The 25,172-nt window shown below is 41.5% G+C and overlaps 1 protein-coding gene across 11 annotated transcripts in view; it reads right to left on the bottom strand.

The window, feature by feature from the left end:
• Positions 1–25,172, bottom strand: part of LOC144810903 (uncharacterized) — a 283,608-nt gene that overhangs the window by 89,810 nt on the left and 168,626 nt on the right. For 7 of the 11 annotated variants that reach the window (XR_013606892.1, XR_013606888.1, XR_013606889.1 and 4 more), the window contains 2 exons: positions 7,419–7,465; positions 6,748–6,787 (listed from right to left, as the gene is read on the bottom strand). The exons of 1 other annotated variant lie outside the window; for it this stretch is intronic. Coding sequence is in view for 1 of the 10 variants with exons in the window: in XM_078673822.1 (XP_078529948.1) it covers positions 6,748–6,787; positions 7,419–7,465 (87 nt within the window). In the remaining 9 variants the exon portion in view is untranslated. The remainder of the gene's footprint in view (positions 1–6,747; positions 6,788–7,418; positions 7,466–25,172) is intronic. 3 more of the 11 variants (XR_013606887.1, XR_013606884.1, XR_013606891.1) reach the window with 1 other exon arrangement.

Below are 25,172 nucleotides of genomic sequence, written 5' to 3' on the forward strand. Positions count from 1 at the left end.
GTGTAATGGTGTATGCAAGCACACCAAGGAGGGTGCTGAGGAGCACCCGTGTCTGGGCTTTACAGGGGGCAGAGAGCAGTGGGTGCTGGACACTGGTGTGGGAGTGAGAGTGAAATCCGTCCTTCGGCTAGAACAGGAAGCTCTCCCTGGAGCTTAACTCTTGAGTCTTCCTGAGGGCAGCGGGTCCGAGAGCCCATCCAGGCTCCAGCCTCATTCCTCGAAACCCAACCGGAGCCCCACTTTAGACCTTCATGGTGGGCACGGGGGTCTTTGCCGAGGTAGGAGGGGCGGTGGGAGGCAGAGGAGGGCCTGGGATTGGAGGGAATAGGCTGGTGAGGGAACCCCCAACCGGCCACCTCAGGAACCGGGGTCCCCTGCCCCATCGCCCCTCCCCCACGCCAGACTCCTCACCTTTACCCTGGTAACGGCTCATCTGTAAATATACCTCCCCACCTTTCGCTCACGAAGCAACAACCTAAATGATGCCACCTTTTTAGGGTATTCCCCTTGTTGGACCCTGGGGTCTCTAATGCGTCCTTCCGGGTGAGCGCCTGGAGGAGACCAGGTATCCAGCTTGGACCATTTTAGCTGTCACTGGTGTGTGAGGCCGCGTTGAAAGGGCCTGGAGCCGGCAGGGCAGATGCTACAGCAGCCCCTTTGTCTCTCCTGGTCGCATTGGGAGGGTGACTCGAGTCTTAAGAAACTGCAAGTAAAGTTGGTGGTAGGGTGGTTTATTGAGTTGGTGAGTGGAAACGAAGTCATGTATATAGCGCCTACAGACTGGGCTTCCTTTTCCAGAGTTTAGTGAAGGGGCCCAGCCCTCGGAGGGACGTGTTGACAGAGTAAGAGACCCCCCTGATGTCACTGGGCATCTGTGCCTCCCTTGGACAGCCGTGCTCTTCGTTAGGTGGCACGGTGCCATGTGCCTCGACTGATAGCGAGCTCCGATGCCACTGATGCGGCTCTGACCCTTGTGACGTTCCTCGCGCTGCCAGGGCACGTCCTGCCATGGACCTCCTCTGCTGCCCCTCATGCCGGGGCGTCCTCTGGGACCCGGTGACGCTGTCTTGCGGACATTCTGCAAATTGTGCCTGGGTGGCTACGAAGGGCTCTCCCGCTGCCCATGCTGCCGGGAACGGCTGCGCCATCGGGGCAGCGTGAGGTGCAATGTGTTGCTGGGCAGCCTGCTCGACAAGTGCCTAGATGCCGGCTTCAAGGTAGCGCGGCTGAAGGCCGACCTGCGAGAGCTGCTCAAGACCCGGGACTACACGGAGGCGCTCCATGAGCAACTACCTGTGTATATGGAAACAAGAACAACGGGAGGGGGGGTGGGAACGGGCAAACACGGACAGCGGGAGGGGGGAACGGGCAAACACGGACAGCGGGAGGGGGGCGGGAACGGGCACACACGGACAGCGGGAGAGGTGGGGGTGGGAACGGGCACACACGGACAGCGGGAGGGGGGAACGGGCAAACACGGACAGCAGGAGGGGGGGCGGGAACGGGCACACACGGACAGCGGGAGGGGGGGCGGGAACGGGCACACACGGACAGCGGGAGGGGGACGGGGGAAGATTAGCACCTCCCATTCCTGACTGTGTTTACAGAATAGCTTCGCCCTGGGACAGGAAGAAGGTTGTGGTGTCGCGCGCATGCATAATAACGGAGGCAAACAGGCAAAGAGAGTGAAAAGAGGGTTGACAAAGAAACAAGGACGCACTCACCTGGACATCTTCCGGCGGCAAATGATAGAAACATGGCGTCCCCCCAAAAAAAATAGGAACCGCCCACAGCCGCATGACGTAGGCAAAAGTCTAAAAGTCTCGGGAACGCCAACGAATCTGCTCCGGCTTTCACGGACAGATCTCTGTTCCAATGGCTAGCCTCCATTTATGGAGCTAGCCAATGGAACAGAGGGCGGATTCCCAAGACACATACTGTAAACATTAGATTTCGCATGCGCCGAAAAGCTGCGCGGTGCGCAGCTTTCGACGAGGCGAAACCTAAAAAGGGCACAACCCAATCGTAAATAGACCATAAAGAAAGGAGCAGAAACAGGTGAGAGTAGGGTAAGGCATATTTGTGTTGCAGTAAAACTTTATGATGTCCTGTGCTCTGATCCTTAATCTTGATCAGCTAAAGGGCAGGAACTGGTTTAACAAGGTCAGCTTCAGGCAACAGGGTCAGTTCACTCAGGTCAAACAGGAGTCAGCACAAACTTGAGCTAAGTTGTACATGTCCTTAAAAAGACTAGTTCAGCCACAGTCATCGGCCTATGTGAGGGCAACCACAAAATGGCTGGCATACACAAAATGGAACCCAAGGGTTCAGAACGAAATCCCTAAATACGTAGTGAATCCATCGGTCTAACATGATGAAAACACTATACTTGCTGCACTAACTAGTTACGGTTCGCTAATATCAAATTCGTAACGAAACCATGACCTTTATAAAACGGGTTCAGAATTCACGGAACCTCAGAGGAGTGCGTATTAAAGGAGATTGAGAAGCGGGCGCATTCGCACCTGGCCACCTCCTTTTTAATGAGTGTGCAGCTGTAACATGTTTTAAAGATCACAGCTATGCCCCCGCCTCTGGACTCCCTATTGAGGGTTAAAATACTGTACCCCAGGGGAAGAGCGAGGCCAGGTTCAGCCACTGAGGCATCAGTCAACCAAGTTTCAGTGATGAAAAAATTCGCCAGAGGACTCGTCCTCAATGAGGTCATGGATCTCCATATAGTGTTTTACCATGGAACAGACATTCAGATGTAACATTTTCATGGTATGTCTGGGAGGGGTAGGGGACAATGGGGAGCGGAAGCTATAGCCACACTCTGCACAGCAGAAAGGACCTTCTGTTACAACCCCCTGATGTTGACCACATGATCCGCTGTGCAAACCAATGGACATCAAATACTCCCCAGTGTAACTCAGCACCCCTGACTGGGAACCTCCAGCATGTCTGGCAGCGTCCAGGCGTGGACTGGCGCAGACGGGCTTGCCTTTGGCGCGCCACCAGCGCGCCGGCTGAGCGCGTCTGCTGCACTCCCGCGCCATAGGCATCCTATATCAGAAGTCATAATCAAGGAGAGGGAAAGACTAGGCCGCCTCCCTTGCAAGATTGCAGCCGTAGGATGGCAAAACCGCAAGTGTAAAAAGTCCGCGCCGGCCGGGTCCGAGCAGTGCTCCCTCCACAACAATCAGCCCACTAATGGCTGTGGTGAACCGGGAAGGTGCAGAGGCCACTTCACCCAACACACAGCAGGTAAGAACCACCAGTTAAAATGAGGTTAGAACTAGGATTAGTGCCCCAACACTATTTCCAATTAAAATGTGCAGCAGGCCTAGCAGATGTAAAAACATTTTTTTTTTTAAATAGTTGCAAACAAACATACGCAATAGCAGCGAGCGAAGCATAGAAGGAGCCGATCGCTTCTGCCGTCAGCTGCAGGCTTAGTAGGTGCGCTCCTGAGCCATAGGCAGCCTATATAGGAAGTCGTAATCAGGGAGAGGGAAAGACTAGCCCGCCTCCCTTGCAAGATGGCGGCCGTAGGATGGCAAAACCGGAAGTGTAAAAAGTGCACGCCGGCCGGGCCCGAGCAGTGCTAACTCCACAACAATCAGCCCGCTAATGGCTGTGGTGGACCGGGGAGGTGCAGAGGCCACTTCACCCAACTCACAACAGTTAAGAACCACCAGTTAAAATGACGTTAGAACTAGGATTAGTGCCCCAACACTATTTCCAATTAAAATGTGCGGCAGTCCTAGCAGATGTAAAAAATTTTTTTTTTAAATAGTTGCAAACAAACATACACAATAGCAGCGCGCGAAGCATAGGAGGAGCCAATCGTTTCTGCCGTCAGCTGCAGGCTTAGTACAACAACCTGCCTAAAATCTATTTACTACACTTGTGACACCTTTAGTTACATGTAATAATAATGCAGCATAACTGCTAAATGGTAATGACTAATTACAGTTGAGTTGTGACGTAATAATGCATAGTGCCAGAGCCATCAGTCAAAGTGAAATACAAGTTTTGCGCATCATAACAAGTGGAGTTTAAGCTCCTTTAATTCGTATGATCTGTTTTTCTAAAATGAACAGTGATCAATTCAAAGAATAGATTCATGGCAACATGTTTGTATTTTGTATGCTCTAGTTCATGCCAGGAGAGAGTCTCTCTGCATGTTACTACTCATTCTGAGCTTCTCCCTTCTTTAATTTCAATCATATAAAAATTATTCTGGTATGTTTTTCCAAGAAATTACTAACTGCTTTTGGTGTGTTTCGTTTGGCGCAATAGATTCTTATTTTATTGTTCATTGCTTCAACCATACTATAGCTTACTTATGAAACAGCAAGACACCACTGATGTTAGCATAGCAGTTTGTGGGAAGGGAGATGGTGTGCCCATTTAATATTAGGAATAAATTACCCTCTGCCATATTTTAAAAGGATATTGCAAGTCACCTCAGAGTTTCATTGCCTTATAAAGGAACTTAACTTTTGACCTCGTTCTTTTAGATGGTCACAGAATTCCTCTGTGACCTTCAATATCCTCATAATGTATGATGGCAGTACTTTATCACATATTTAAATACAAGTGTGGCACCACTACTGATCTTGGGCAATCATTCATATATCGTGCACATTAACTACCAGCTATCTTTTGAATAGGCGAGTTTGAGTGCTCCATAGATACTACCACTAAATAAATCCTATGCCAATCAGTCTGATTTCTGGTACTGTAATCTTTGTGATGGGAAATGTGGTGTATTGCAAGTAAAGTTGCAATAAAAAGCAATCATAAATTGTTCATTATATAACCAAACTTGCCCTTACTTTCATAGCGAGATATAGAGCAATGTTAGACATAAGTTTCTATTTAGTGTCTGGTTTATCAGGCTAAGATTGGCAATACACTTGAGGTAGTGAATTACAGCTCATTTTTGCCTTGAACGCCTGTGTTATGGGCTTTGTTTAGATCCCAATAAAAGCTATATGCAACAACACCCCAGTGCAAATTTCTTTTGATCATGTATTAGAACGTTTTTTGCACCAAATTTATACATCAGGCAAATTTATACATGGGTCGCATCAGGCCCTTTCGGCATGAGTTATTGGAAAACTGATTGTTAACAACATTTTTGAATGAGCGAATCATTTTGTGACCACACAAGTATGAATTTACGTGGCACCAGATAGCACTATTTTATTTTGTATGTTATCGCCACATAAGTGGAAAGGTTTATTCTTTTCAGCTTTTTTTCAATCTAAAATCAGAGTTTGACTATGCAGACTTTAAAACCTGTCTAAAGTAATCACGGGCTGGCTTGTGGGGTCAATAAGCATCTGTGTTTGTTGCATCCCAATACTTGTGTTCTAGTAGGATTTGAAACTACCAGGTAGTGTTCTGATCAGATTCGGAAATCCCAAAATGACCCCAGTAGCAGGATCCACACCCCAGCTTGTTTTAATGAAACTTATGAAATGTGTCAACTATTAATTTCCTTAGAAATAGATATACAGAATCAAATGGTGTAAGACAACACTTTGTGGTCAGCATCACTAGTCCACAATGAAACCATAGACCTAGATACAGTGGAAACGAAATTTGACATCGAATTATTGGACCTGCATGGCTACCATTATCCTGTTAATGTTTGGGTTCTTTCTACGGAGTAAACAGGGATGTTTTACAAAATTTATTATGTGACCCTGGAGTGTCTATGTGAAGAAGTATATATTTGCAATGTGCAATATTGTACACAAAGAAAGGAACCAGCTACTAACTAGGGCTGTTAATCAAAGGGGACTCCATTGAAGAAGGCAGGAGGTTCTGGTCTGCTTTGACCCAGGGGACTGTTCATTTTTTGCTGAAGGTGGAGCAAAGACTGCATCACAATACAATTTGCCCAAACTGCAACTTAATGGACATGTTATCATTCAGGAACAACATGACCTTCTAACAGGCAACAATGCGGCAGACCCTGGCCACTATCACTTTGAACCCCACTTTTTCTTTTTTTTGTAAACGAAAATTTTCAATACGAATATAAAGATTCCATTTTAAACCTGCTCTAAAATACGTGTGACATCGAACTACGTAACTATATCTGACAGGCAACAAGGCGGCTGATCTTGGTCACTATAACTCTGAACCTCACTTTTTCTTTTTAAAAACTGATACTTTTAAATATGAATGTAAAGATTCAATTTTAAACCTGTTATGTTTCTTTTTATGTACGACATCGAACCATGTAACTATATCTTGTTCAATATTCATTGCAATTGTTTTAAGTAACTTAGCAATTATTTAATAAAAATGTAAATTAAATTAAACTATATGAAGAAAACATTGTTTCTGGGCTACTCTTGAATTACTGGGAACACATTGGTGTCTTACTCAGAAAACCTTTGGGAGCAGGACTGGTCAACACAATCTCATATTTTATACATAAAAGGCTTGTGCCGAGTTTGCTGTCTTTGGAAACAGTGTATTCAGTTTGCTTCTGGTCACTATGTACAATTCAATCTTCAGGTATTTTTTTACTGAGCTGCCTTGTAAGTAGGTGAAACTAAACCTTATCAGTAAAATATAAACATATCAATGTTCACGGTAAATTGAACCCCATATTTTCAGGACTATTCCTTGTTTGAGAGGATGAGGGATACACCCTTTTGTCAGGAAGTTCATTCTAGATTGTTTCAAAAATATATGCTATTTATAAAATGATTGGCTTACCTCAGGAACAATTTCTAGCCCCCACATTTCTCCTTTGTGCCTAGAAATTTCCAAAATCATTACAAAGATTGTAACTGATAGCTGGGAATCTGTTTAAAGCTTTGATGATGCTGGTTTTGATAACTTTTACATTGTGTTGTACTTTTGTTTATAGCAACACCTGTTATTTACAGTGCTTAGAAACAGCAGCATAGTTTTATAAACTATTTTCAATCCAAGATCAATGCATTTTGAAAGGTCATCTTAAGCATTTTCGTCATTTCCGCTCACCCGATCTCACATGCAATCAAAACATCTAAGCAAGTACAGTTTGTGCTCACCTCTTAATCGATGGTAACAGAAAAACAGAGTCTAAGTAAGCCTTGCATGAGTGAAGTGCTAATTACGCATCACTGAGTTTGCAGGGCTTATTAGCCTGCAACAACCTGATTGTAAGAAATAAGAAAGAACATTTGCAAGGATGATTTTACCAACAGTTGTTGCTCATTTTGTTGCATTTTAAGCCTAGATCTGGAGGTAAAGGTGAGTGGATATCACCAACTCTGGGTATTACCTTCAGATGCTGCACAAAATTCAGAAAGTGCCTAAAGTCTTCCATAAAAACACTTCTTTGCATGAAAATAAGAACCGAACAAAATATTTCCCTCTTGAGTCAGTACTGTCATACACACCTCAGAAGAGTCACAAGCTGCAGCACAAGCCCCGGCTTACTGTCGCACTAAAAGGAAAAAAAATTCAAATAAGATGTCGGAATAAAATCAATGTAAGATGTGCTTATGCTGAAAAAAATCAACTTCCTTGTGCAACTGGAAGGCTCCTAAATTTCACAAGTTTTGCTCTGTGAAAGTAAAAAAATCACAGAATTATGTTTGGCAGTGCTATGATTAGTATATTTTTTTATGAAAATCATCAGCTCAGAAAAAGCACAATCAAAGTTCTGCCTTCCTTAAGGGTGTATGCAGACACACTGTAGGAAAAATATGAAAGTATCATATAAGGCAAATCAAGATTCATTTTCCTGTTATTCAGTGCTCAATTTGTAATAAAATAAGTGCCAATGCAGCTTGCACCACCAATTGCACCGGCCAGCCCTGCCAATGACATTACCAACACATCAAGTCAACACAACAACTAACCATCACACTCCTACAAGTGTGACAATTCAGACTATTACAGGCCCCCAAAGGTATAAGAATGACTTGGGCAGTAGGCATTAGGTCATTTTTACTGAATATTGAATAAATAAACAACTGTAGTTGTGATTATCTCTAAATTAGTCAAACAGCACTACCATGTGGCAGACTGTCATAAGTGCCGGTGTTGACAATTATGTGCTGGTACGGAGCACCGGAAACCAGCGGTTCAAATTAAGCACTGCTTATACTCCACCACTGGCGCCACTTCCCCTGCATCACGGCGGTAGCTTTTATATACAGCAATCTCTGCTGTAGTCTTGTCATGAATGATTTGGCCTTCCACTTACTAGTAGATTTCTGAGTTTTCTTACTGGATTTACTGTGCATATTTCCCCTCTCCTTCGTGCAGCTATCAGTACGCAATGAGTACAATAAACATAATATCACACATCTTACACAGATTATATGAATCTGATAGCAATCAATCCAGTAGAAAACAAAATGAGCATTTACTAAAAGAAAGGAAAGTGACACGCTAGAAGGGGTAGTGACGTAGAGCAAGGTGAGAATGAGAACCAGAGTTGAAGTAAGAAAAGATGAGAGAATTGTATCAGAGATCCAGCAAACACAAGCCCACAGCAAGAGTAGACAGGGCCTTGGTGGAGAGGTAAGAGAAATAGCAAGTGAGAGAGTCAGAGGTGAGAGATGGGGTGTAATAGAGATCAAGAGAGGCAGGGTGAAATAGTAAGAAAGTGCTAAAGACCAGATTGAAAAAATTGCAAGCGAAGAAGATAGTGAGTAAAGCCGAAAATCTGCAGTGGAGGGATAAGGATTTGGGAGCACGAAAAATCGACATAGAGATAAAAAGAGCAAAGTAAAACAGAGGGGCAAAGAAACGGAAAGAACAAGACAGATAAAGCCTGAAGAGAAGAATGATTCACTAAGAGAAAGCTGCTGAGAGAGGGAAGCAGGTGGAGAGAGAAAGACCGAGAGAGAGTGCAAGAGAGAGAGGGAGAGAGAAAATGTGTGAGAGAGAGAGACACTTAGGAAGATGAGTGATTCTTCGAAAGCGATAGCATGTCGGACGTCCCTTTCCTCAATCCACCCTGAAAACGAAAAGGACGCAGACAAAGATTGGCACAGGAGATATTGCAAACCACAAAAACACTAGCTGAAAACAGTAACCCCTACATATTCCATCACATAGTTGCCAGGCGACCAATAAGATGATTATTAAACTCTCAGTTCCACCCGAGAACTTAGGCACTTACCTTAAGCGTTGCAATTTAGACACAGTCTATGGACAAAATGTTCATCCAATGTTGATAAAATACAGCATATTTAACCACTACTCATTAATATCTAAACATATTCACTATTAACTACCACCATTTTATTTATCTTGTGCCCCAAATCCCCACCCATTGATCCACTCTTGCCAGAAGGAGCAAGTTCTTCTTGTATTAAATATATAATGTCAACACCCTCTCTGCTTTCTCACACACAATAGATGTTCACTCCCAAGGACGACGGAAATACCCGATATTTTTGCTCACTGAAACTTGATGTGTGAAAAAGTCTATGAAAGTAGAGAGTCTAGTTGGCAAAGTAGCTGTAGCCTGCTCTGAAAAGATTGAATACAGATCACAGGCACAATTCGCACAGCTTCAAAATATCTGTCATGTAATGCACTAACACGTCATGTTCTTTCTTCACCCTAGTAATAGTATCCAACATATTTTTGATTGGCTGTCCAATTCTACCATTGTACTCTTTGTCCCCATATGATCCTGCACCTAATCTAAAAACTCTGATTCCGATGTTACTCACTTCCTGTCTGATTGTACAGGAGACCACAATGGATGATCTCCCATCACTCTAATTTAGTGGGGGTCCCTCTCACTTCCTTCTGCTGGGCCTGACTGGTGGTAGTTTGAGGTCTGGGTGCACCGTAATGGAGGGAACCACATGCCACCCATAAAAGTTAAGTGACCACAGTACTAGGGACCCCTTTCCTTCAAGTATATGTTTTTCACATTCTTATTTTTTTGTGCATGTGTGTGTGGGCGTGTGTGTGTATACATATGTGAAACAAAGAGGTCAATCCGAACCCCATTTGTTCTAACAGTGAAAAAGTGTTTGGATTGGATACACATTTCTTGCTAGACCAGAACCCCTTAACATGTACCTTCTAGCAGGAGCATTGCCATGACAACCACAGTATATGTTGTAAGTAGTACAAGTCTATATTGCCATCAACAGCTTCCCAGTCTGTCTGTTCTGGAATCAGGTGCAGTAAAGATGCCTTCAAAGCCAGCTCCAGCAAGATCGACTGGCACCCAACATGAATTGTGTACTTAGACGTACTTCCCATTGGGTGGCTGCCCATCTGCCACAGAGAGAGATGGAGCTTCAATCCAGCTTGTTGAAATAAATCAACCTCACAAGATACATACCTGCATAAAATTGTTTGGTGCATTATTTGACATCCAATTCTGCAAGCTTCTTTTCTACCCAGGGCAGGGACCAAGCTTTTAACTTTGCCCAATGACCTTCTGTCATGATTCTGCTACAAGGTACTACCTGCATGAAGTACTCAGAAATCCCAAGGAGGCTTAAAAGTCTGACACAGAATGCACGAGGCAATCCAGACACATCTCCAGAAGCTCATGTGAGGTTGCAAGTAGCTAATATCAAGTACAAGTGAACTCTTTTGAGTTTAAGCAACTATCTGTCAACTACATTTACCTGCCCCGCTGTTTGCCTATGTAACTTTGGAAACCTATTTTCCTGTTACCTCCAATCTGATCCGGCATTGCTTGACCATGGGCCGATCACCAAGCTTTGGCCTTGACGCTGGATAAGGTGTCCCTGAGTCACACATGGAAGTTCACCAGATCCTAATGGCCTCTGTGTTAGTCCACCACAATATGAGCTAACCATAGAGTACTTTGTCCATCTATGGGCACACCATTAACTTCATTTCTGAACTAGAGCCCATCCAGGTCACTACCAGTAGGGGGAGGGACAAATTATGGTGTATTGATCTTGTCGCTATCACAAACGAGGACTGATATCAGGGTTCCAGGCTGGCAAAAGACTTGGGCTCACAACATTGTAACAGTTAATTTTACTGTTCTTCAACTTTAAATGGTTTATCAAGGAGCAAACTTTTTTTCAGCGAATATCCCTTGCTAGGCATTCATCTTTACTTTGGTTGTAAGATTATGTTGCATATTTCTAGGTTCATCCTTCAAAGCACTTGCCATTAGCTAGTTTTTGACTGCTCAGTCAAGCTACCCAAGAGGAGAGAAGGTGAAACAAAGCTTTCTATGAGTTCACTTTGCAGCGCCAAGTTCTTAGCCTTCTATGACACAAAAATTTAAGCATTTCAGATGAATAATATCAACCGGCCCAAGCCCTGACCCCAATCCCACAATAATTTGCCACACTCATTCTTCTCTCTTCTCTCTCCGCTCTACAAACACCAATCATGAAACTTGTGCTGGAGACGGTGAGTACAAATGTCCAACTTGCCTTGAAAACCTTGTTCAGCAGGCTATAGGAGAGTTTGTATTACTTAGACTTGCTCAAGACATCACATGAAAATCTCATTTAAAATGTCATTTTAAAAGGCGCAATCCTAAAACATCCCATTCATCAACTTGATTTGTATGAAATCAATCATTTGAAAAAAGTGAAATCAGGCCAATGATTTACCATGTTGCAGTGTCCTCGAAGCTTGCAACAGTCACTAGCGAGAGCTATCAGGAAGCGAAGGAAGAAGGCAGGGAGAGCAGAAAGCAAGGGGAGAGCAGGAAGTAAAAGATTTGGGAGGAAGAGGGTGACTTCTAGCAAGGGGTGCGCAGAGGTCGGAAAAGAGATTGCAAAATCACCTTGGTGAAACACTCAGATGCATGTGGAATCGGGACAGTAGAAAAGTGATGAACGGAGGGCATTTGCCCCTTAAAATGTAAAGCATTAAGCGAAATGTATTTGGGCAACTTGGATAAATGGCAGTGGTGGATCCCCTGCCTCACATTTATGTTGGCAGCCTTTCCTCTTGAGGAAGGAATGATGGTTGGGAACAAAAAAAATATCAGTTGTGCTAATCCCTTGGTATTTTTGATATTTTTCTCTGGAGAAGGCAAGGATAGTGGATAAAGCCTGGGTCTGGTTCAGTTTCTATCTCTCAGACAGGCAGCACGCAGTTTTAATTCCACCTGGTACCTCATGGTTTAGAGAGATGCACTGTGGGGTTCTGTAAGGTTCAGCATTAAGCCCAACTCTGTTTAACATGAAATTGGCCCCACTAGCCCCCATAGTCCAATGCAAGGTCATATAGAGTTGATACACACCTTATGCTGCCATTCCAGCAGCTTGACAATACCATGGCCGATAACTTCAAAGGGTGTCTCACTGTAGTGGCCAGTGGGTGGATGCATAGCAGCTGCTTAACGCTAAACTCTGACAAATCGGAAAGTTTAGACTTTGGTGAATTTTCCCCTTTAGACACCACAAGACTATGGCCTATGGAGCTGGGGATTGCCACCTCCCCGACACCAATTGCTTGAATCTTGGGGTGCATTTGGATAAATCGTTATCATTTAAACCACAGGTGCAGGCTACTGCCGCCACCTGTTTTTTCCTACTCAAATCCTTAAGGAAGACCTTGAAATATCTTCCATTGGCAACCCGGAAAAAAGACATGGTACATGCATTAGTTGCATCCAGACTGGATTATGCCAGTTCAATTTATCTGGGAGCCCACAGAGCTAGTAAACCGGCTTCAGCGAGTTCAGAATGCAACAGTTTGCCTTGTTTTGAACATTCCTAAAAGACGATCTATTGGACAAGCTCTGAAACAATTGCCTGTCAAGTCGCTAATTAAATTGAAAGCACTGATTACTCATAGGGCATTTCATAGTAATGGACCTCAGTATATTCAGGAAAAAGGAAAAAAATATTTCTCTGCTAATCAAAAATGCGTTATGCACACTTAAAGTAAAGTACACCATTTAACAAAAAGATTGCTTTCTGGACCAGGAGCTACCTTTTTGCCAAATTTGGTGTAATTCCGTTCAGCAGTTCGGGCTGTAGCTGTGTCTAAAGTTTCCTATGGAAATTAACATGGAGAAAAAGAGTTTTGCTGCCCTGCCCCCTTTTTTCTCTGCCCCCAGTCACCATTAGTTAGTTATGTTAGGACCTAGTTTCCATAGGCAAAGCTTTTTTTGACTTCCCTATATCTTTGGTGCAATTTGACGAATCTTCACAAAATTTTCCAAAAAAGGTGCGCTGCTAATCCTAGTTTTGCATGGAAAGTTTTGGGGTGATCCGTCAAGTGGGGGCTGAGAAAAAGAGGGGGGGAGGGGTAAAAAAATGTGTTTCCTATGTAATTAGCATAGGGACTTTAGACACAACTACAGCCCGAACCGCTGAACGGAATTACACCAAATAACTGAAATCCATATTTGTATATCTTGGGACACAGATCCTCCTAGGATCCTGGGAGAAAAGCTGCAGCTGCCATTTTGTTATTCAGGACTCAGTTCCCTGTAGGGAAAATAAAGTTCATTAGTGACAGAAGGGGTCAGGGTAGAGGTACCCTAACCCTATGGAACTAATGAAGGGGTCTGTGAGTGACCCCTCATGGGCAAGAAATTGTCCAAAAACCTTTTTTACAACTCAAGGATCCACGGATCCTCTCGGATTCAGGTGGATTAGGGTGGAAATATTGTACCTCAAATATCATTTACAAACATATTGCCACATTGGAGTTACTAATAAAAAATGTGCACCTAATGAGATGATACGCTTTGAACAATGTTAGAAAATGATACTGTTCTCAGACAATATTTTTCCTACCATGATGCTGACATACAACTGCTCAGTGTAAGAGTGCAACACTGTGGGACAAATTTACTAACTTTGGGATAATATAGGCGTTACCTACAACCTAACCATACTCTTATTGGTGAAATGGGATGTCGCATATGGTGAAACAAGACTGATGTTGGGAAATCCCTGCTACTATTTTCTCCGGGTGACAATGTATTCTTTTCTGCACTGACTTTATCTGTATGATACTTTACCTAGGGGATCAGCCTAAGCCAGTACTGGTCTATTCCCCCCGTATCATTTCTTTTTTGAAAACTGTGTACTCTATTGTTGCTATCTCATATTATGAAAGTATTGTAAATGTTCTTTCAAGTAACAGCACTGGTACTGACTGGACAGTGATTTATTGACTGTTATATGCTTTAGTGACTTATGAAATTCTACACTATGCCACCTATATGAGTTATGTTTTGTTAATAAAAAATTGGTAAAGCGCAACAAATAATTCCCGGAAGTATACCTCTGTTCTGTGCCAGCATTAATCAGTGATTAGGCGCTAAGATAGCCAGGTGTTCAACATTTTTCTAAACCTTGCGAAATCACCACTGCATCAGAGAAGGAGAGACAGTTTATTCCAAGTGGTAGGGGCTGTATATGAGAAGCTTTCCTGCCATATATAACCATACGGACACGGACTACCATCAGAAACTCCTTGTCACTAGATCTTAAAGTACGCGAAGGCCGATAATAATGTAATTTGCTCTTTAGATAAAGAGGGGTGTTGCCCATCAAGGCCATGTGGGTGAGATAGCAAATCTTGAACAGGATTTGTTTTTGGACAGGGAGCCAGTAAATGATTCTCAGAGTGGAAGCTGAGGGAGAGCCTGGCGGTAGATTACAGACCAGACAGGCAGCCATATTTTTTACTACCTGGAGTTTAGATAGAAAGTGTTAGTACCAGCTATAAACAGCGCATTACTATAATCCAGGTAGCCATGACCAAGGCCTGGACCATGATGCTGACATACAACTGCTCAGTGTAAGAGTGCAACAATGTGGGATAAACCAACTAACTTTGGGATAATACTGGCGTTACCTACAACCTAACCATACTCTTATTGGTGAAATGGGGATGTGGCATATGGTGAAATAAGACTGATGTTGGGAGATCCCTGCCTACTATTTTCTCCGGGTGACAATGTATTCTATTCTGCACTGACTTTATCTGTATGATACTTTACCTAGGGGATCAGTCTAAGCCAGTACTGGCCTATTACCTCCATATAATTTCTTTTTTGAAAACTGTGTACTCTATTGTTGCTATCTCATATTATGAAAGTATTGTAAATGTTCTTTTAAGTAACAGCACTGGTACTGACTGGAAAGTGATTTATTGACTGTGATACGCTTTAGTGAGTTATGAAATTTTACTCTATACCACCTCTATGAGTTATGTTATGTTAATAAAAAATTGATAAAGCGCAACAAATAATGCCCAGAAGTATACCTCTGTTCTGTGCCAGCATAGATCAGTGATTAGACGCTAAGATAGCCAGGTGTTCAACATTTTTCTAAACCTTGCAAAATCACCACTGCATCAGAGAAGGAGAGACAGTTTATTCCAAGTGGTAGGGGCTGTATATGAGAATGCTTTCCTACCATATCTCACCATACGGGCACGGGCTACCATCAGAAACTACTTGCCACTAGGGGCCAGATGTAGGTAGCCCACTACCGGTCGGTAACGGCCGAAATTACCGAATTTCGGCAGTTACCGACCGGTATTAGGCTATTAAGATGTAGGGCGCTAGATTTCAGATTCGGCAATTTACCGAATCGGTAATTCAAGGAATCCGTAAATTAACGATTCCTTAAAATATCGAATCAGTAAATTACCGAATCTGAAATGTAGGGAGCACTCAAATGAGTGCATTGCATGGTTAAGGATTCAGTGTTTACCACCAAATAAAAGTTGGTAAATATCGAAAACCTTTGGAAAAGCAAATTTGTGCTTTTTCAAAAGTGCCATGTGGCAGACTTACATGTATGTGTGCCACATGTGCACCCATGCACTATTCAGGGATGCAACAGGGTGTCAATGTGACACCCTGCCACCCTTGAATGTGTTCCCCCATTACCGAATCGGTATTTACCGATTCGGTAATTCCCATTCATTCCTATGGGCCTTCAGGCCCATAGGAATGAATGGGAATTACTGATTCGGTATTTACCGAATCGGTAATTACCGAATATTACCGATTCGGTAAACTTTACCGAATACTTACCTACATACCATTTACCGATTCTGAAATACCGAATCAGTAAAATTTGGTATTTTAGAATTGGTAAATGGAACTTACCTACATCTGGCCCTAGGTCTTAAAGTACGCGAAGGCCGATAACAATGTAATTTGCTCTTTAGATAAAGAGGGGTGTTGCTCATCAAGGCCATGTGGGTGAGATAGCAAATCTTGAACAGGATTTGTTTTTGGACAGGGAGCCAGTAAAGGATTCTCAGAGTGGAAGCTGAGGAAGAGCCTGGCGGTAGATTACAGACCAGACAGGCAGCCATATTTTTTACTACCTGGAGTTTAGATAGAAAGTGTTAGTACCAGCTATAAACAGCGCATTACTATAGTGTAGGTGACCCATGACCAAGGCCTGGACCAGGGTTTTTCAGGAAAAAGATGGCAACCAAGGAGAGACCTTCCTCAGCAGCCTCACTGTCACAAAGCAACAGCCACAATTCGCAGAACAGTGTTATTTCATAGAAAGTTCCTGCTCCAGTTTGAGGTCTAGATTTTTTACTGCATAACTTAGCACCGGAACTACACCTAGCTTCGCAGGCCATCAATCAGGGGACCAGAGGAACTGAGCTTTTCTGAATATAAGGATTTTAGATGTTTTGCTGTGCAACTGGAGACAGCAGTCGTTCAGGCTGCAATTTTCCTTAGACAGACTTGGAAACGATGTGTTGTGCTATCAATGTCCTGCCCCAGGGAGATAATTAGCTGGGTGTCCAATCTGGGCATTGAGGGCAGCATGTATGTTAACCCCTTCCATGCTAATGACAAGGTCAGCTCGTCATGCAGTGCACTGGAGCTGTGCTTATGACGAGCTGACCTTGTCATGAACAATGGGATTTTCAATCAATCAGCACCCAGCGGGAATTGCCTTAGCACCAATGTGGTTAAACAAAGTGGTGCTCAAACATGAAGTCTGGGCCACCACCTCTTGATGGAATTAGTGCATGATTTGAAAGAGCCCAGAATGACTGGGGGCATTTTTTCTAAAAAGTCTGTGAGCAATTTGTGATTATGATTGTATTTTGTAGAAGAGCCTTGTTCTTGACACCGATTGCCTGCAGCATGCTGATGATCACTGCATAGGAAACTGTGTTGAAGGTTACGGACAGATCTAACAACACAAGCATGGCAGGAAGACCAGCATTCAGAGTGCAGCGTATAGAAACCGTAACTGTCACCAGCACGCTCTCAGTGATGTAGGCGGTGCTGAACCCCAATTAAGAGGGATCCAGAATCTTATGGTCCTCCAGGAACGCCATAAGCAGTTTCTTAACAAAGATTTCCAACATTTTTACCAACAAAGGTAAAAGAGAGATGGGGTGATAGTTGGTCAAAGTGTTTGGATAGGCACTTACTTGTTTCAATATAGGAAAGACCAAAGCTGCTTTCCAGAGTAGTGACATTTTAGCTGATTCCAGCAATAGATTAAAAAGTGAAAGAATGGCAGGGGCAATTACTGTGGCAAGATTCACAGAAAACTTCAGGGGCAAAGGTCTTGGGTACAACCTGATTTGGCTGTCATCAGTAAGTCCTGAATTTGAGCCAAGGTACAAGGTTGGAACCTGTCTAAAGTCTGAGTAACAACCTTGGGAGCTGGACATAAAGGGATCAGTTTAACCTTGGAACAGCTAGAGGGAGATTTCTTATATATAATCTCTAAAATCGTTGACTGCTCAGCTTTGCCACCCTGGGGGCAAGTGCTAAAGAGGTGTACATGGTAATCAGTTTTGGGTTGTATAGTAAGCTCAACCACAGGAAACCAGTGGTAAAAGACTCCTATTGGTACAATGTGACCTTATAATCTCTGCTTGTCCTGAGACTTCTGAAAAAGTTCCTACAACCACCCTCTTAAAGAAACCTACTACAGAGCAATAACAACTTATTAATCACTGTCTATATCTACCAACAAATGTATGAATCAGTCGGTCGGAAATGAAACCGGCTGGTCATTCCGGCTGGCTTCTGACGGGCTCAAGGAGCCTGTCAGCCAGTCAGAGGCCGGCCTGAAATCCGAAAGGGCGATCTTTCCATCCTTGGGATTAAGATGCATGGTTTCCGGCAGGGTTGCCATGCCAGCCTTTCCAATATGGAAACCTTGTCGAAAAGCGTGTTCGGGGGGCCCCTGGCAGAGCCCCATGGTGTGCACGGCCTCCGGTTGGGTGCCGAGGGGTCACCTATGGTGCCCCCTGTTAATCCTTGCACCCGTGGCAGTCACCCGAAGGTGCCTGACACTGGGTGTCATTACCCATTACCGTCTATTTCCCTATGGGAGCATGTACTACGGCCGGTTTATAGCCATAACACATTCTCCCATAGGGAAATGTCAGAATGTAACCGAACAGTGTTCGGTCGCATCCAAATTAGGCGGTTGGGACCGCCGACCAGAAGTCGGTCGGTCCCGTTTAGGAGACAGTGTCGGGCAGAAGCGATTCCGCCCGACATCATAATCAGCCCCCAGATTTTAATGCTGCAAGGTACCTCTGAAAATCCAAAGATGAAAGAGTCATCTGCGCCTTGATTGCTCCATTGTAAAAGTTCTGGTGCATATGGAACATGTGCTAAATTCATGGTCTGGCCATCCTGTCCCTGGGCCTCCTACCAAATGGAACTTTGATTTAACAGGTAATCTGGTTGCACAGACTTCCTCTCCACTTGCCCATTTGGCGTGCCTACAGCTTTTCAGTCCATACAGTGGTTTTGACAACTGAATCCTCATTAGTGACAGGGCATCCAGTGCCACTTGGCAATAAGCTAGGTAAAACTACAAAGGTGAGGCCTTCACTTCACTTTTCTCAGGGATTCATTTGCTGCTGCTCTTTATTCACCTATTTCATCAGTACCTATTTAGCTGCACCCTGATAGGCCTCCATTCTCCCACTCTAAAACCACCACAGTGGAGCTCTATGTGCCCCTTGCATACCACGCAGATAGACTGTACCTGACCCCTTCCCCTGCAGATATTGTCAACCTGGTCTTATAATTGGTCTAATTCAGCTCACGGAAAGCCGTTTGATAGCTGGCCACACCGAGGAGCACTTCTCTCAGAGAGCTGTATCCAAGTGCTGCTTGGTAGTCCCCAATCAATTCCTACAAGAACTGGGACTATAAGGATAACAGGCCTCATCTTGATGCCTGTACAGAGATAGTGTTATCGCAAGGACAGAACCTAATCTCAGATGGATGGGATGCAGTCTAGGCCTAATGGACGGTTCTCAGTCTCATTGATAAAGGCCATTGCCAAATCAGGACTTAAGGTTTACTGCCACATGGCGTGATTATAGTTGAAGTTGCTTGGTTATAAATCCAACTCTTTAGAATTGAAAGAAGAGCTTTCTGAATTCTAGATTGTTGTTTAATGGTGAAGAAAGAGGGTAACTCTCCTTGGCTCATGTCTCTTAGCGAATACGTACTTACACAAAGGTTGCCATCTCAATGGGTGGTAGTGTTTCCACAGTCATAGACCATTGTCATAATAGGTGGCAGCGCTTTCCAAGTATAAGGCTTTCGTCCTTGTAGGAGGTTGTACTTTCTTCATAAAATATTCTTTTCTCAGTGTGTATTACAGTGTTTGCACAAAATATTAAAAGAAATATTGTGATACAATTATATTGTGTCAATAATATACACTGCACTTTACTTTCGGTGATCCCATTATAATTTGGCATTATATGTGTGTACATCCTACATGTGTGTATTGTCTTCCCCTCCCTTTTGCTCCACCCCAGGCTCTGGTCTGCGCCGGGGTGTTTGATAGCAAAGTCCGATGATGAAGCATGTCACAACTTTGTGAGTGAGGGCAGTATTTTCACACTGCACGTGCCTCCAGCGAGATTTTTCCTCATTTTTACACTCGCTACTCCTATTTGCGTGTATAAGAATATCAGGATGTCAAAAAAATCATCGACTGGAATATTAAAGGAAAAAGTAAGTGTTGTTTTTAATATCTTTGTAAAAAATATTGAATTGGGAAATATTGTATGTAATATTGTTTGTAAGTGTTATTTTGTATGCAACTTATTGTGTTTTATTATATAAGTTTATTTGTTTTTTAAATTTGTGTAAGATAATTGAATAATTATAAAATTGTTGAAATTTTTATGTTTTATTTATAATAATGTGTAAAAATAATGGCTTTATAAAAAAACATTTGCGGCAGATATTGGGATGTTAGGGGATAAAGGTGACGAGATTTTAAAAAAAGGGGATATTTTAAAGGAAAACTTATTTTGAACTATTTTAATGATATCCAAAATACTACAGTAAAATGTATAACTTACTTTTGTTACAATAATACTTTTTATAATAATTCATAATTAATTTAAAATATATATTAATTAAAAGAAAATAAAACATTATTTTACTGTAAATATTAAAATATTTATATCACACAAAATGGTAAACTTAAAAAATATATAAAAAAATAAATGTATCAAAGTCAATTATTTTCCCAATTTTGAAATTCGAATTTTTATTTGTTTAAAAAAATATATAATTGAAATATATATATATTTTTTAAAAATATGCCATTCTAAAAAATATTTTTTTACATTAACATTTAAAAAATTGGCAGTTCTTAATTTTATGCTCATTAATTTGTGATTATGATTGTATTTTGTATTGTATGGTTGTAAGTGTAGTAAGGGTAGTAAGTAATTTAAAAAAAAGTATTAATAGTGTTACCATTTTTTTTATAATTTAATGTTTAAATATGAATATACAGGTTCGTGATTTTGGTTGGTGTTTTGAATTGTTGTTTATTTGATAGATTCTAAATTCTGAGTGAGTTTGGAGTAATGCTAGTTTATATAACATTTTTAGTTTGAAGAATGTTGCTTAAAATGTTTTAGATTGTAGTGGAAATAGTAAATTCCACTCCTTTAGTGTCCAACACTTTTCCCAAATTGGCTTAAGTTCGAGTGGGAATAGTAAATGTCACCCCTTTAGTGTCCAGCATCTTCCCCTCATTTGATATAAATTTGAGTTGCAATTGTAAATGTCACCCCTTTGGTGCTCAATACTTTCTTAAAAATGGTTCATGTTGGGGTGTGATTATTTAATTGTATTATCTTAGTGTGAAATACTTTGTTTTTGTATGCAGTTTCTGTTTTATCATTAGAATTGCTGCTTAGAAATATAATAATACATTATTAGTTGCATGTTGGGAATAAATACCATTATTAATTGCATATTTTTATATGATAAAGACAAGTAACACATTTTTCTAAATGTATTGATGTTTTAAAAGTTCATTTTATTGATATTTTTACATTTTTAAACATATAGTTCAAATTGAAACTAAACATTTATATATAGATAAAGAAAACCTTTTGATACATTTTTATTATTACATAAAAATGTAAATCATATTTAACTTGTATTGTATATTGTACATTTTCCACATGTTTTCTTTTTCCATTTTTGTTTTACTTTTCAAACATTGATTTATATACATATTATTAACATTGTTTTAACTTAGGTTTTTTAGTATATTATTAAATATTTCTATATATTGTATACTATTTTTTTAATTACACTTTACAATTTTTTAACATTTTTAATAAAAACTCTTGACATGTTTTACAAGTTTAATATTTTTTTACATTTGTTCAAGATTCCTAAATTTTCTCCCATTCTTTTCTATGGGTAGATAGTCTTTTTTAGTTTCATTTAGCGAGAAATATATTTTTTAATGCTACCTTCTATTTGTTACTCTATTTGTGTCATTTTTAGGCTATTTTCTGGGATTGAGGTTGTGGTAAGGTGCTGCTGTTCGCGGAACAGGTAAGTCCTTTTTAAAGGTTGCTTTAAGGGTAGGGAGGGTGTAGAGGAGAGGACGAGAGGTTGCTTATAGTATTGTTTGTGGTCTTTTTGTTCTTTAAGAACATGAGTATGATGTTGGGCGGACGTTACGGTCTCAGGACTGACAGACCTCCGGTTGGCGGTCCTGAAACCACAATTACAATGCAACCACACATGTAAACCGGCCGTAGCACAAGCTCCCATAGAGAAATGGAAGCCTGTGTAAACCCCTGCGTCAGTGCCCCTCAAGTCCACAACCAGAGGGGTGAAGGGGATCCCGCTAGGGGTCCCCATGGGCACCTTCCGACAGCAAATTCAAAGCCTTCCTCACAGAATTATGCAGCCCTTCTGACTGGCAAACGGGCTCCTCAAGCCCATCGGAAGTCAGCCAGATTGACCAGCCACTTTCAATTCTGACTGCCGTAATTATACGGCAGTCGGAAGTCAAACCAGGGATGTCAATCGGAAAGCCTCCAACCGACATCCTAATTAGCCCCTTAGTTGTATTAATAGTAATGTCTTTATTAGTGTATAATTTGGGGTTATAGTACACTATTTTAGTAATGTTTTGTCATGTATTTTACCCTCCAGAACCCAAGACCAGCATACCTGAGCCGCCGCCTCTTATTCCACGTACCAACCAGATACCGCTACTCCGCCCAGCTGGCCCTTGTCACTGTCCCTCAGACCCTTAAGACCAGCACCAGAGGAAGATCCTTTTCCTACCTCACAGCCAAAACCTGGAACACCCTACAGCGCCACCTCAGACTATCACTGTCGCTGACCCAATTTAGGAAGGACCTCAAGACCTGGCTCTTCGACTGAACCTCAGCGCTAGTCGGACCTGCAGCCCTCCATCCCTCCACCATCTCCCCCCCCCCAGTGTCCTGAGACCCTCACGGGTGAGTAGTCGCGCTTAACAAATACAGTTTGATTGATTGTATTTTATGATGATTTAGTGTAATATCTATGTATTTTTAGGAATTTTATTTGTTTTGTGGGCGGGTTTTCTTATTTACTTGACAGGTTTTTGTCAACAAACGTGTCCCGTGGGTATTGGGAGTTACCTTCTTTTTTTTTTTTTTAAAGGAAATCACTTTTGGTTTATATAAACCAATATATTTTGCATTGATTACCTTTTTGTGGTTTCCAGGAGTGTTACATTTTATAAAAACTTTTTTCGGGTTTTTAATGGTTCCCTCATACTTTATATTTTTCTCATTTTTGGTGGATTATTATTTTTGACTACATGGATACAGAAGATTTGCAGCTACTGAACAGTAAGTTATATATATTTTTGGGGGTGGAAAATGTTATATTTTATTGTTTGTGTAAATATTATGTGATTCTTATTTGCAAATGGGTGGTTTATGTGTTTTATTTATTTTACGTGATGGATTGAGTTTGTTCTTTGAGCTTTTTGGATGATCAGTTTTACATTTTTAACATACATAATTTATATATTATTTTATTAGCTCAGCATTATTTAGTATTGGAGTTTTTTTAATGTTTAGACTGTGGTAATAAAATATTATGTTTATTATTTATTTCAAAAATAATTTGCCAACTTGGTTTAGATTTTTTTGCAGGTTTTTGGGACTTTTGTAGGCTACTATTTATGTTATGTTATGCTTTTGGCTATTATTTCTAAGTAATATACTCCTTTGTTCATTCTGAAGAGTTTGGCCCCAAATTGTAGCATGTAGTACATTCTTTTGGTTTGTTTGTTTAGTTTAGGTGCAATTTGGCTAACAGATTGCTCCATAAATAATTGTTTAATACTTTGCTTTTTTTGTAATGCTTCTACAAGTTTAAGTGTGTCGGTTGGGGTATGCCTACTGTGGATTGGAAGGCATTGTGTCATCATTCCAGTGAGATGTTTGATTTGGCTTTCTGTGCCATGCTACTGTCCACGATGGTATTTGGACCTATGGCTGGCGTCTGTGACTGGAGCCATGCAGTGTGCCAACCCAAGTGTCTATGAGATATTCCGTTAGGAGCTTAGTTTGTCTTTGTTTTGTTGGTAGAAAGGGTTTTCTATGCGTAAATCGTAGTGGTTAGCTACTTCTGTGACAGGGACATAGAGCCTTATTACCTAATGGTGCCTGGCACATGGTGCATGGATGTTTGCAAGCATGCCTTTTATTAATGCTGCTTGAGCTGCAGCACATTTCCGGGCCGCAACAGTAAACGCCATGTTTCAAACTGCCTACAGAGCAGTCTGATCAAAATATGGTGGGTGCGACCACAGACTACTCCTCGGCTGGTCTCAATCCTGCTGCGTTGGTGGTCGGACGCTCGTTCGACCGCCATCGTAATGAGGCTCTATGTGTCATTGTTAAATCTTCAGAAATTTTTATGTCTTGGTATCTTCTGGGGCAGGAGGAGTATAGCTGGTGGCTTTTATGGGTATAGGAGGACTTTAGGCAGTATATCTTTTATGATTTTGTTTGTGGGTTCCTGGTAGCTAGTGATTCCCTCTCCTATATCCTGAAACACCTACCACCCTTACTTCTATTTATGTCACATTTGCAGGGTGATTGTGTTCTCTTACAGGAATTACATCATCATATTTTGCAGTGGCCCTCCTATAGCATGCATTAGAATAATATTTGGTACATTTCCAATTCAACACATTCTTGGTTGTAGGTGTAGCCCATGCCACTTAGCGATTGCTTTTCTTTCTTGGATGTTATATATTTGCTTTGCTGAGTCATTGTATCTGAAGTAGTGTAATAGTGTAAATAAATTCAATTATTTAACGTTTATACCGTTATTTACATATAAAATTATGCAACTACTTCTATTTTGTTTTTTTGTTTAAAAGATTTTTATTAGAATTTTTGCAAATACAATACACAAGCCATATGAAAAATAAGTATGTAACTTGATAAAGTAAAACATTAGGCATATGACATATGGAAAAATATATCCTAAAAGAAAAGAAGAAGAGGGAATAGGAAAATAGAGAAGAAGATAGGAAAAGAGAAAAGGAAAGAGAAAAAGAGAAAGGAAAGGGGAAAAGGAAAGAGAGAAAAGAGAAAGAAAGAGAAGACCAAAGTATGTAGAGGCAGAATGTTTGCAGAAAGGGCGAAAACAGAATTAACATTGGGAAGATTTGGAAGAGAGATAAGTAGTAAAAGGGAGCCAGAGGAGATCAGATTTAATGTTCTGGGAAACAAGAAGATGCAGCGACAGCAATCCCTTGTTCATCACAAATGAAATTCCACCAAGTAAGTACAGACAATTTGGAGTTATCTTTCCACGAGGATAAAATCACTTTAAAAGGTAGAGCAATAAAAAGATCAAGTAATCTTGCAGAGGAGGGTACAATGACTATGTCATG

The sequence above is a fragment of the Lissotriton helveticus genome, chromosome 1_1 (genome assembly GCF_964261635.1).
Source record: "Lissotriton helveticus chromosome 1_1, aLisHel1.1, whole genome shotgun sequence".
Taxonomy (NCBI): domain Eukaryota; kingdom Metazoa; phylum Chordata; class Amphibia; order Caudata; family Salamandridae; genus Lissotriton; species Lissotriton helveticus.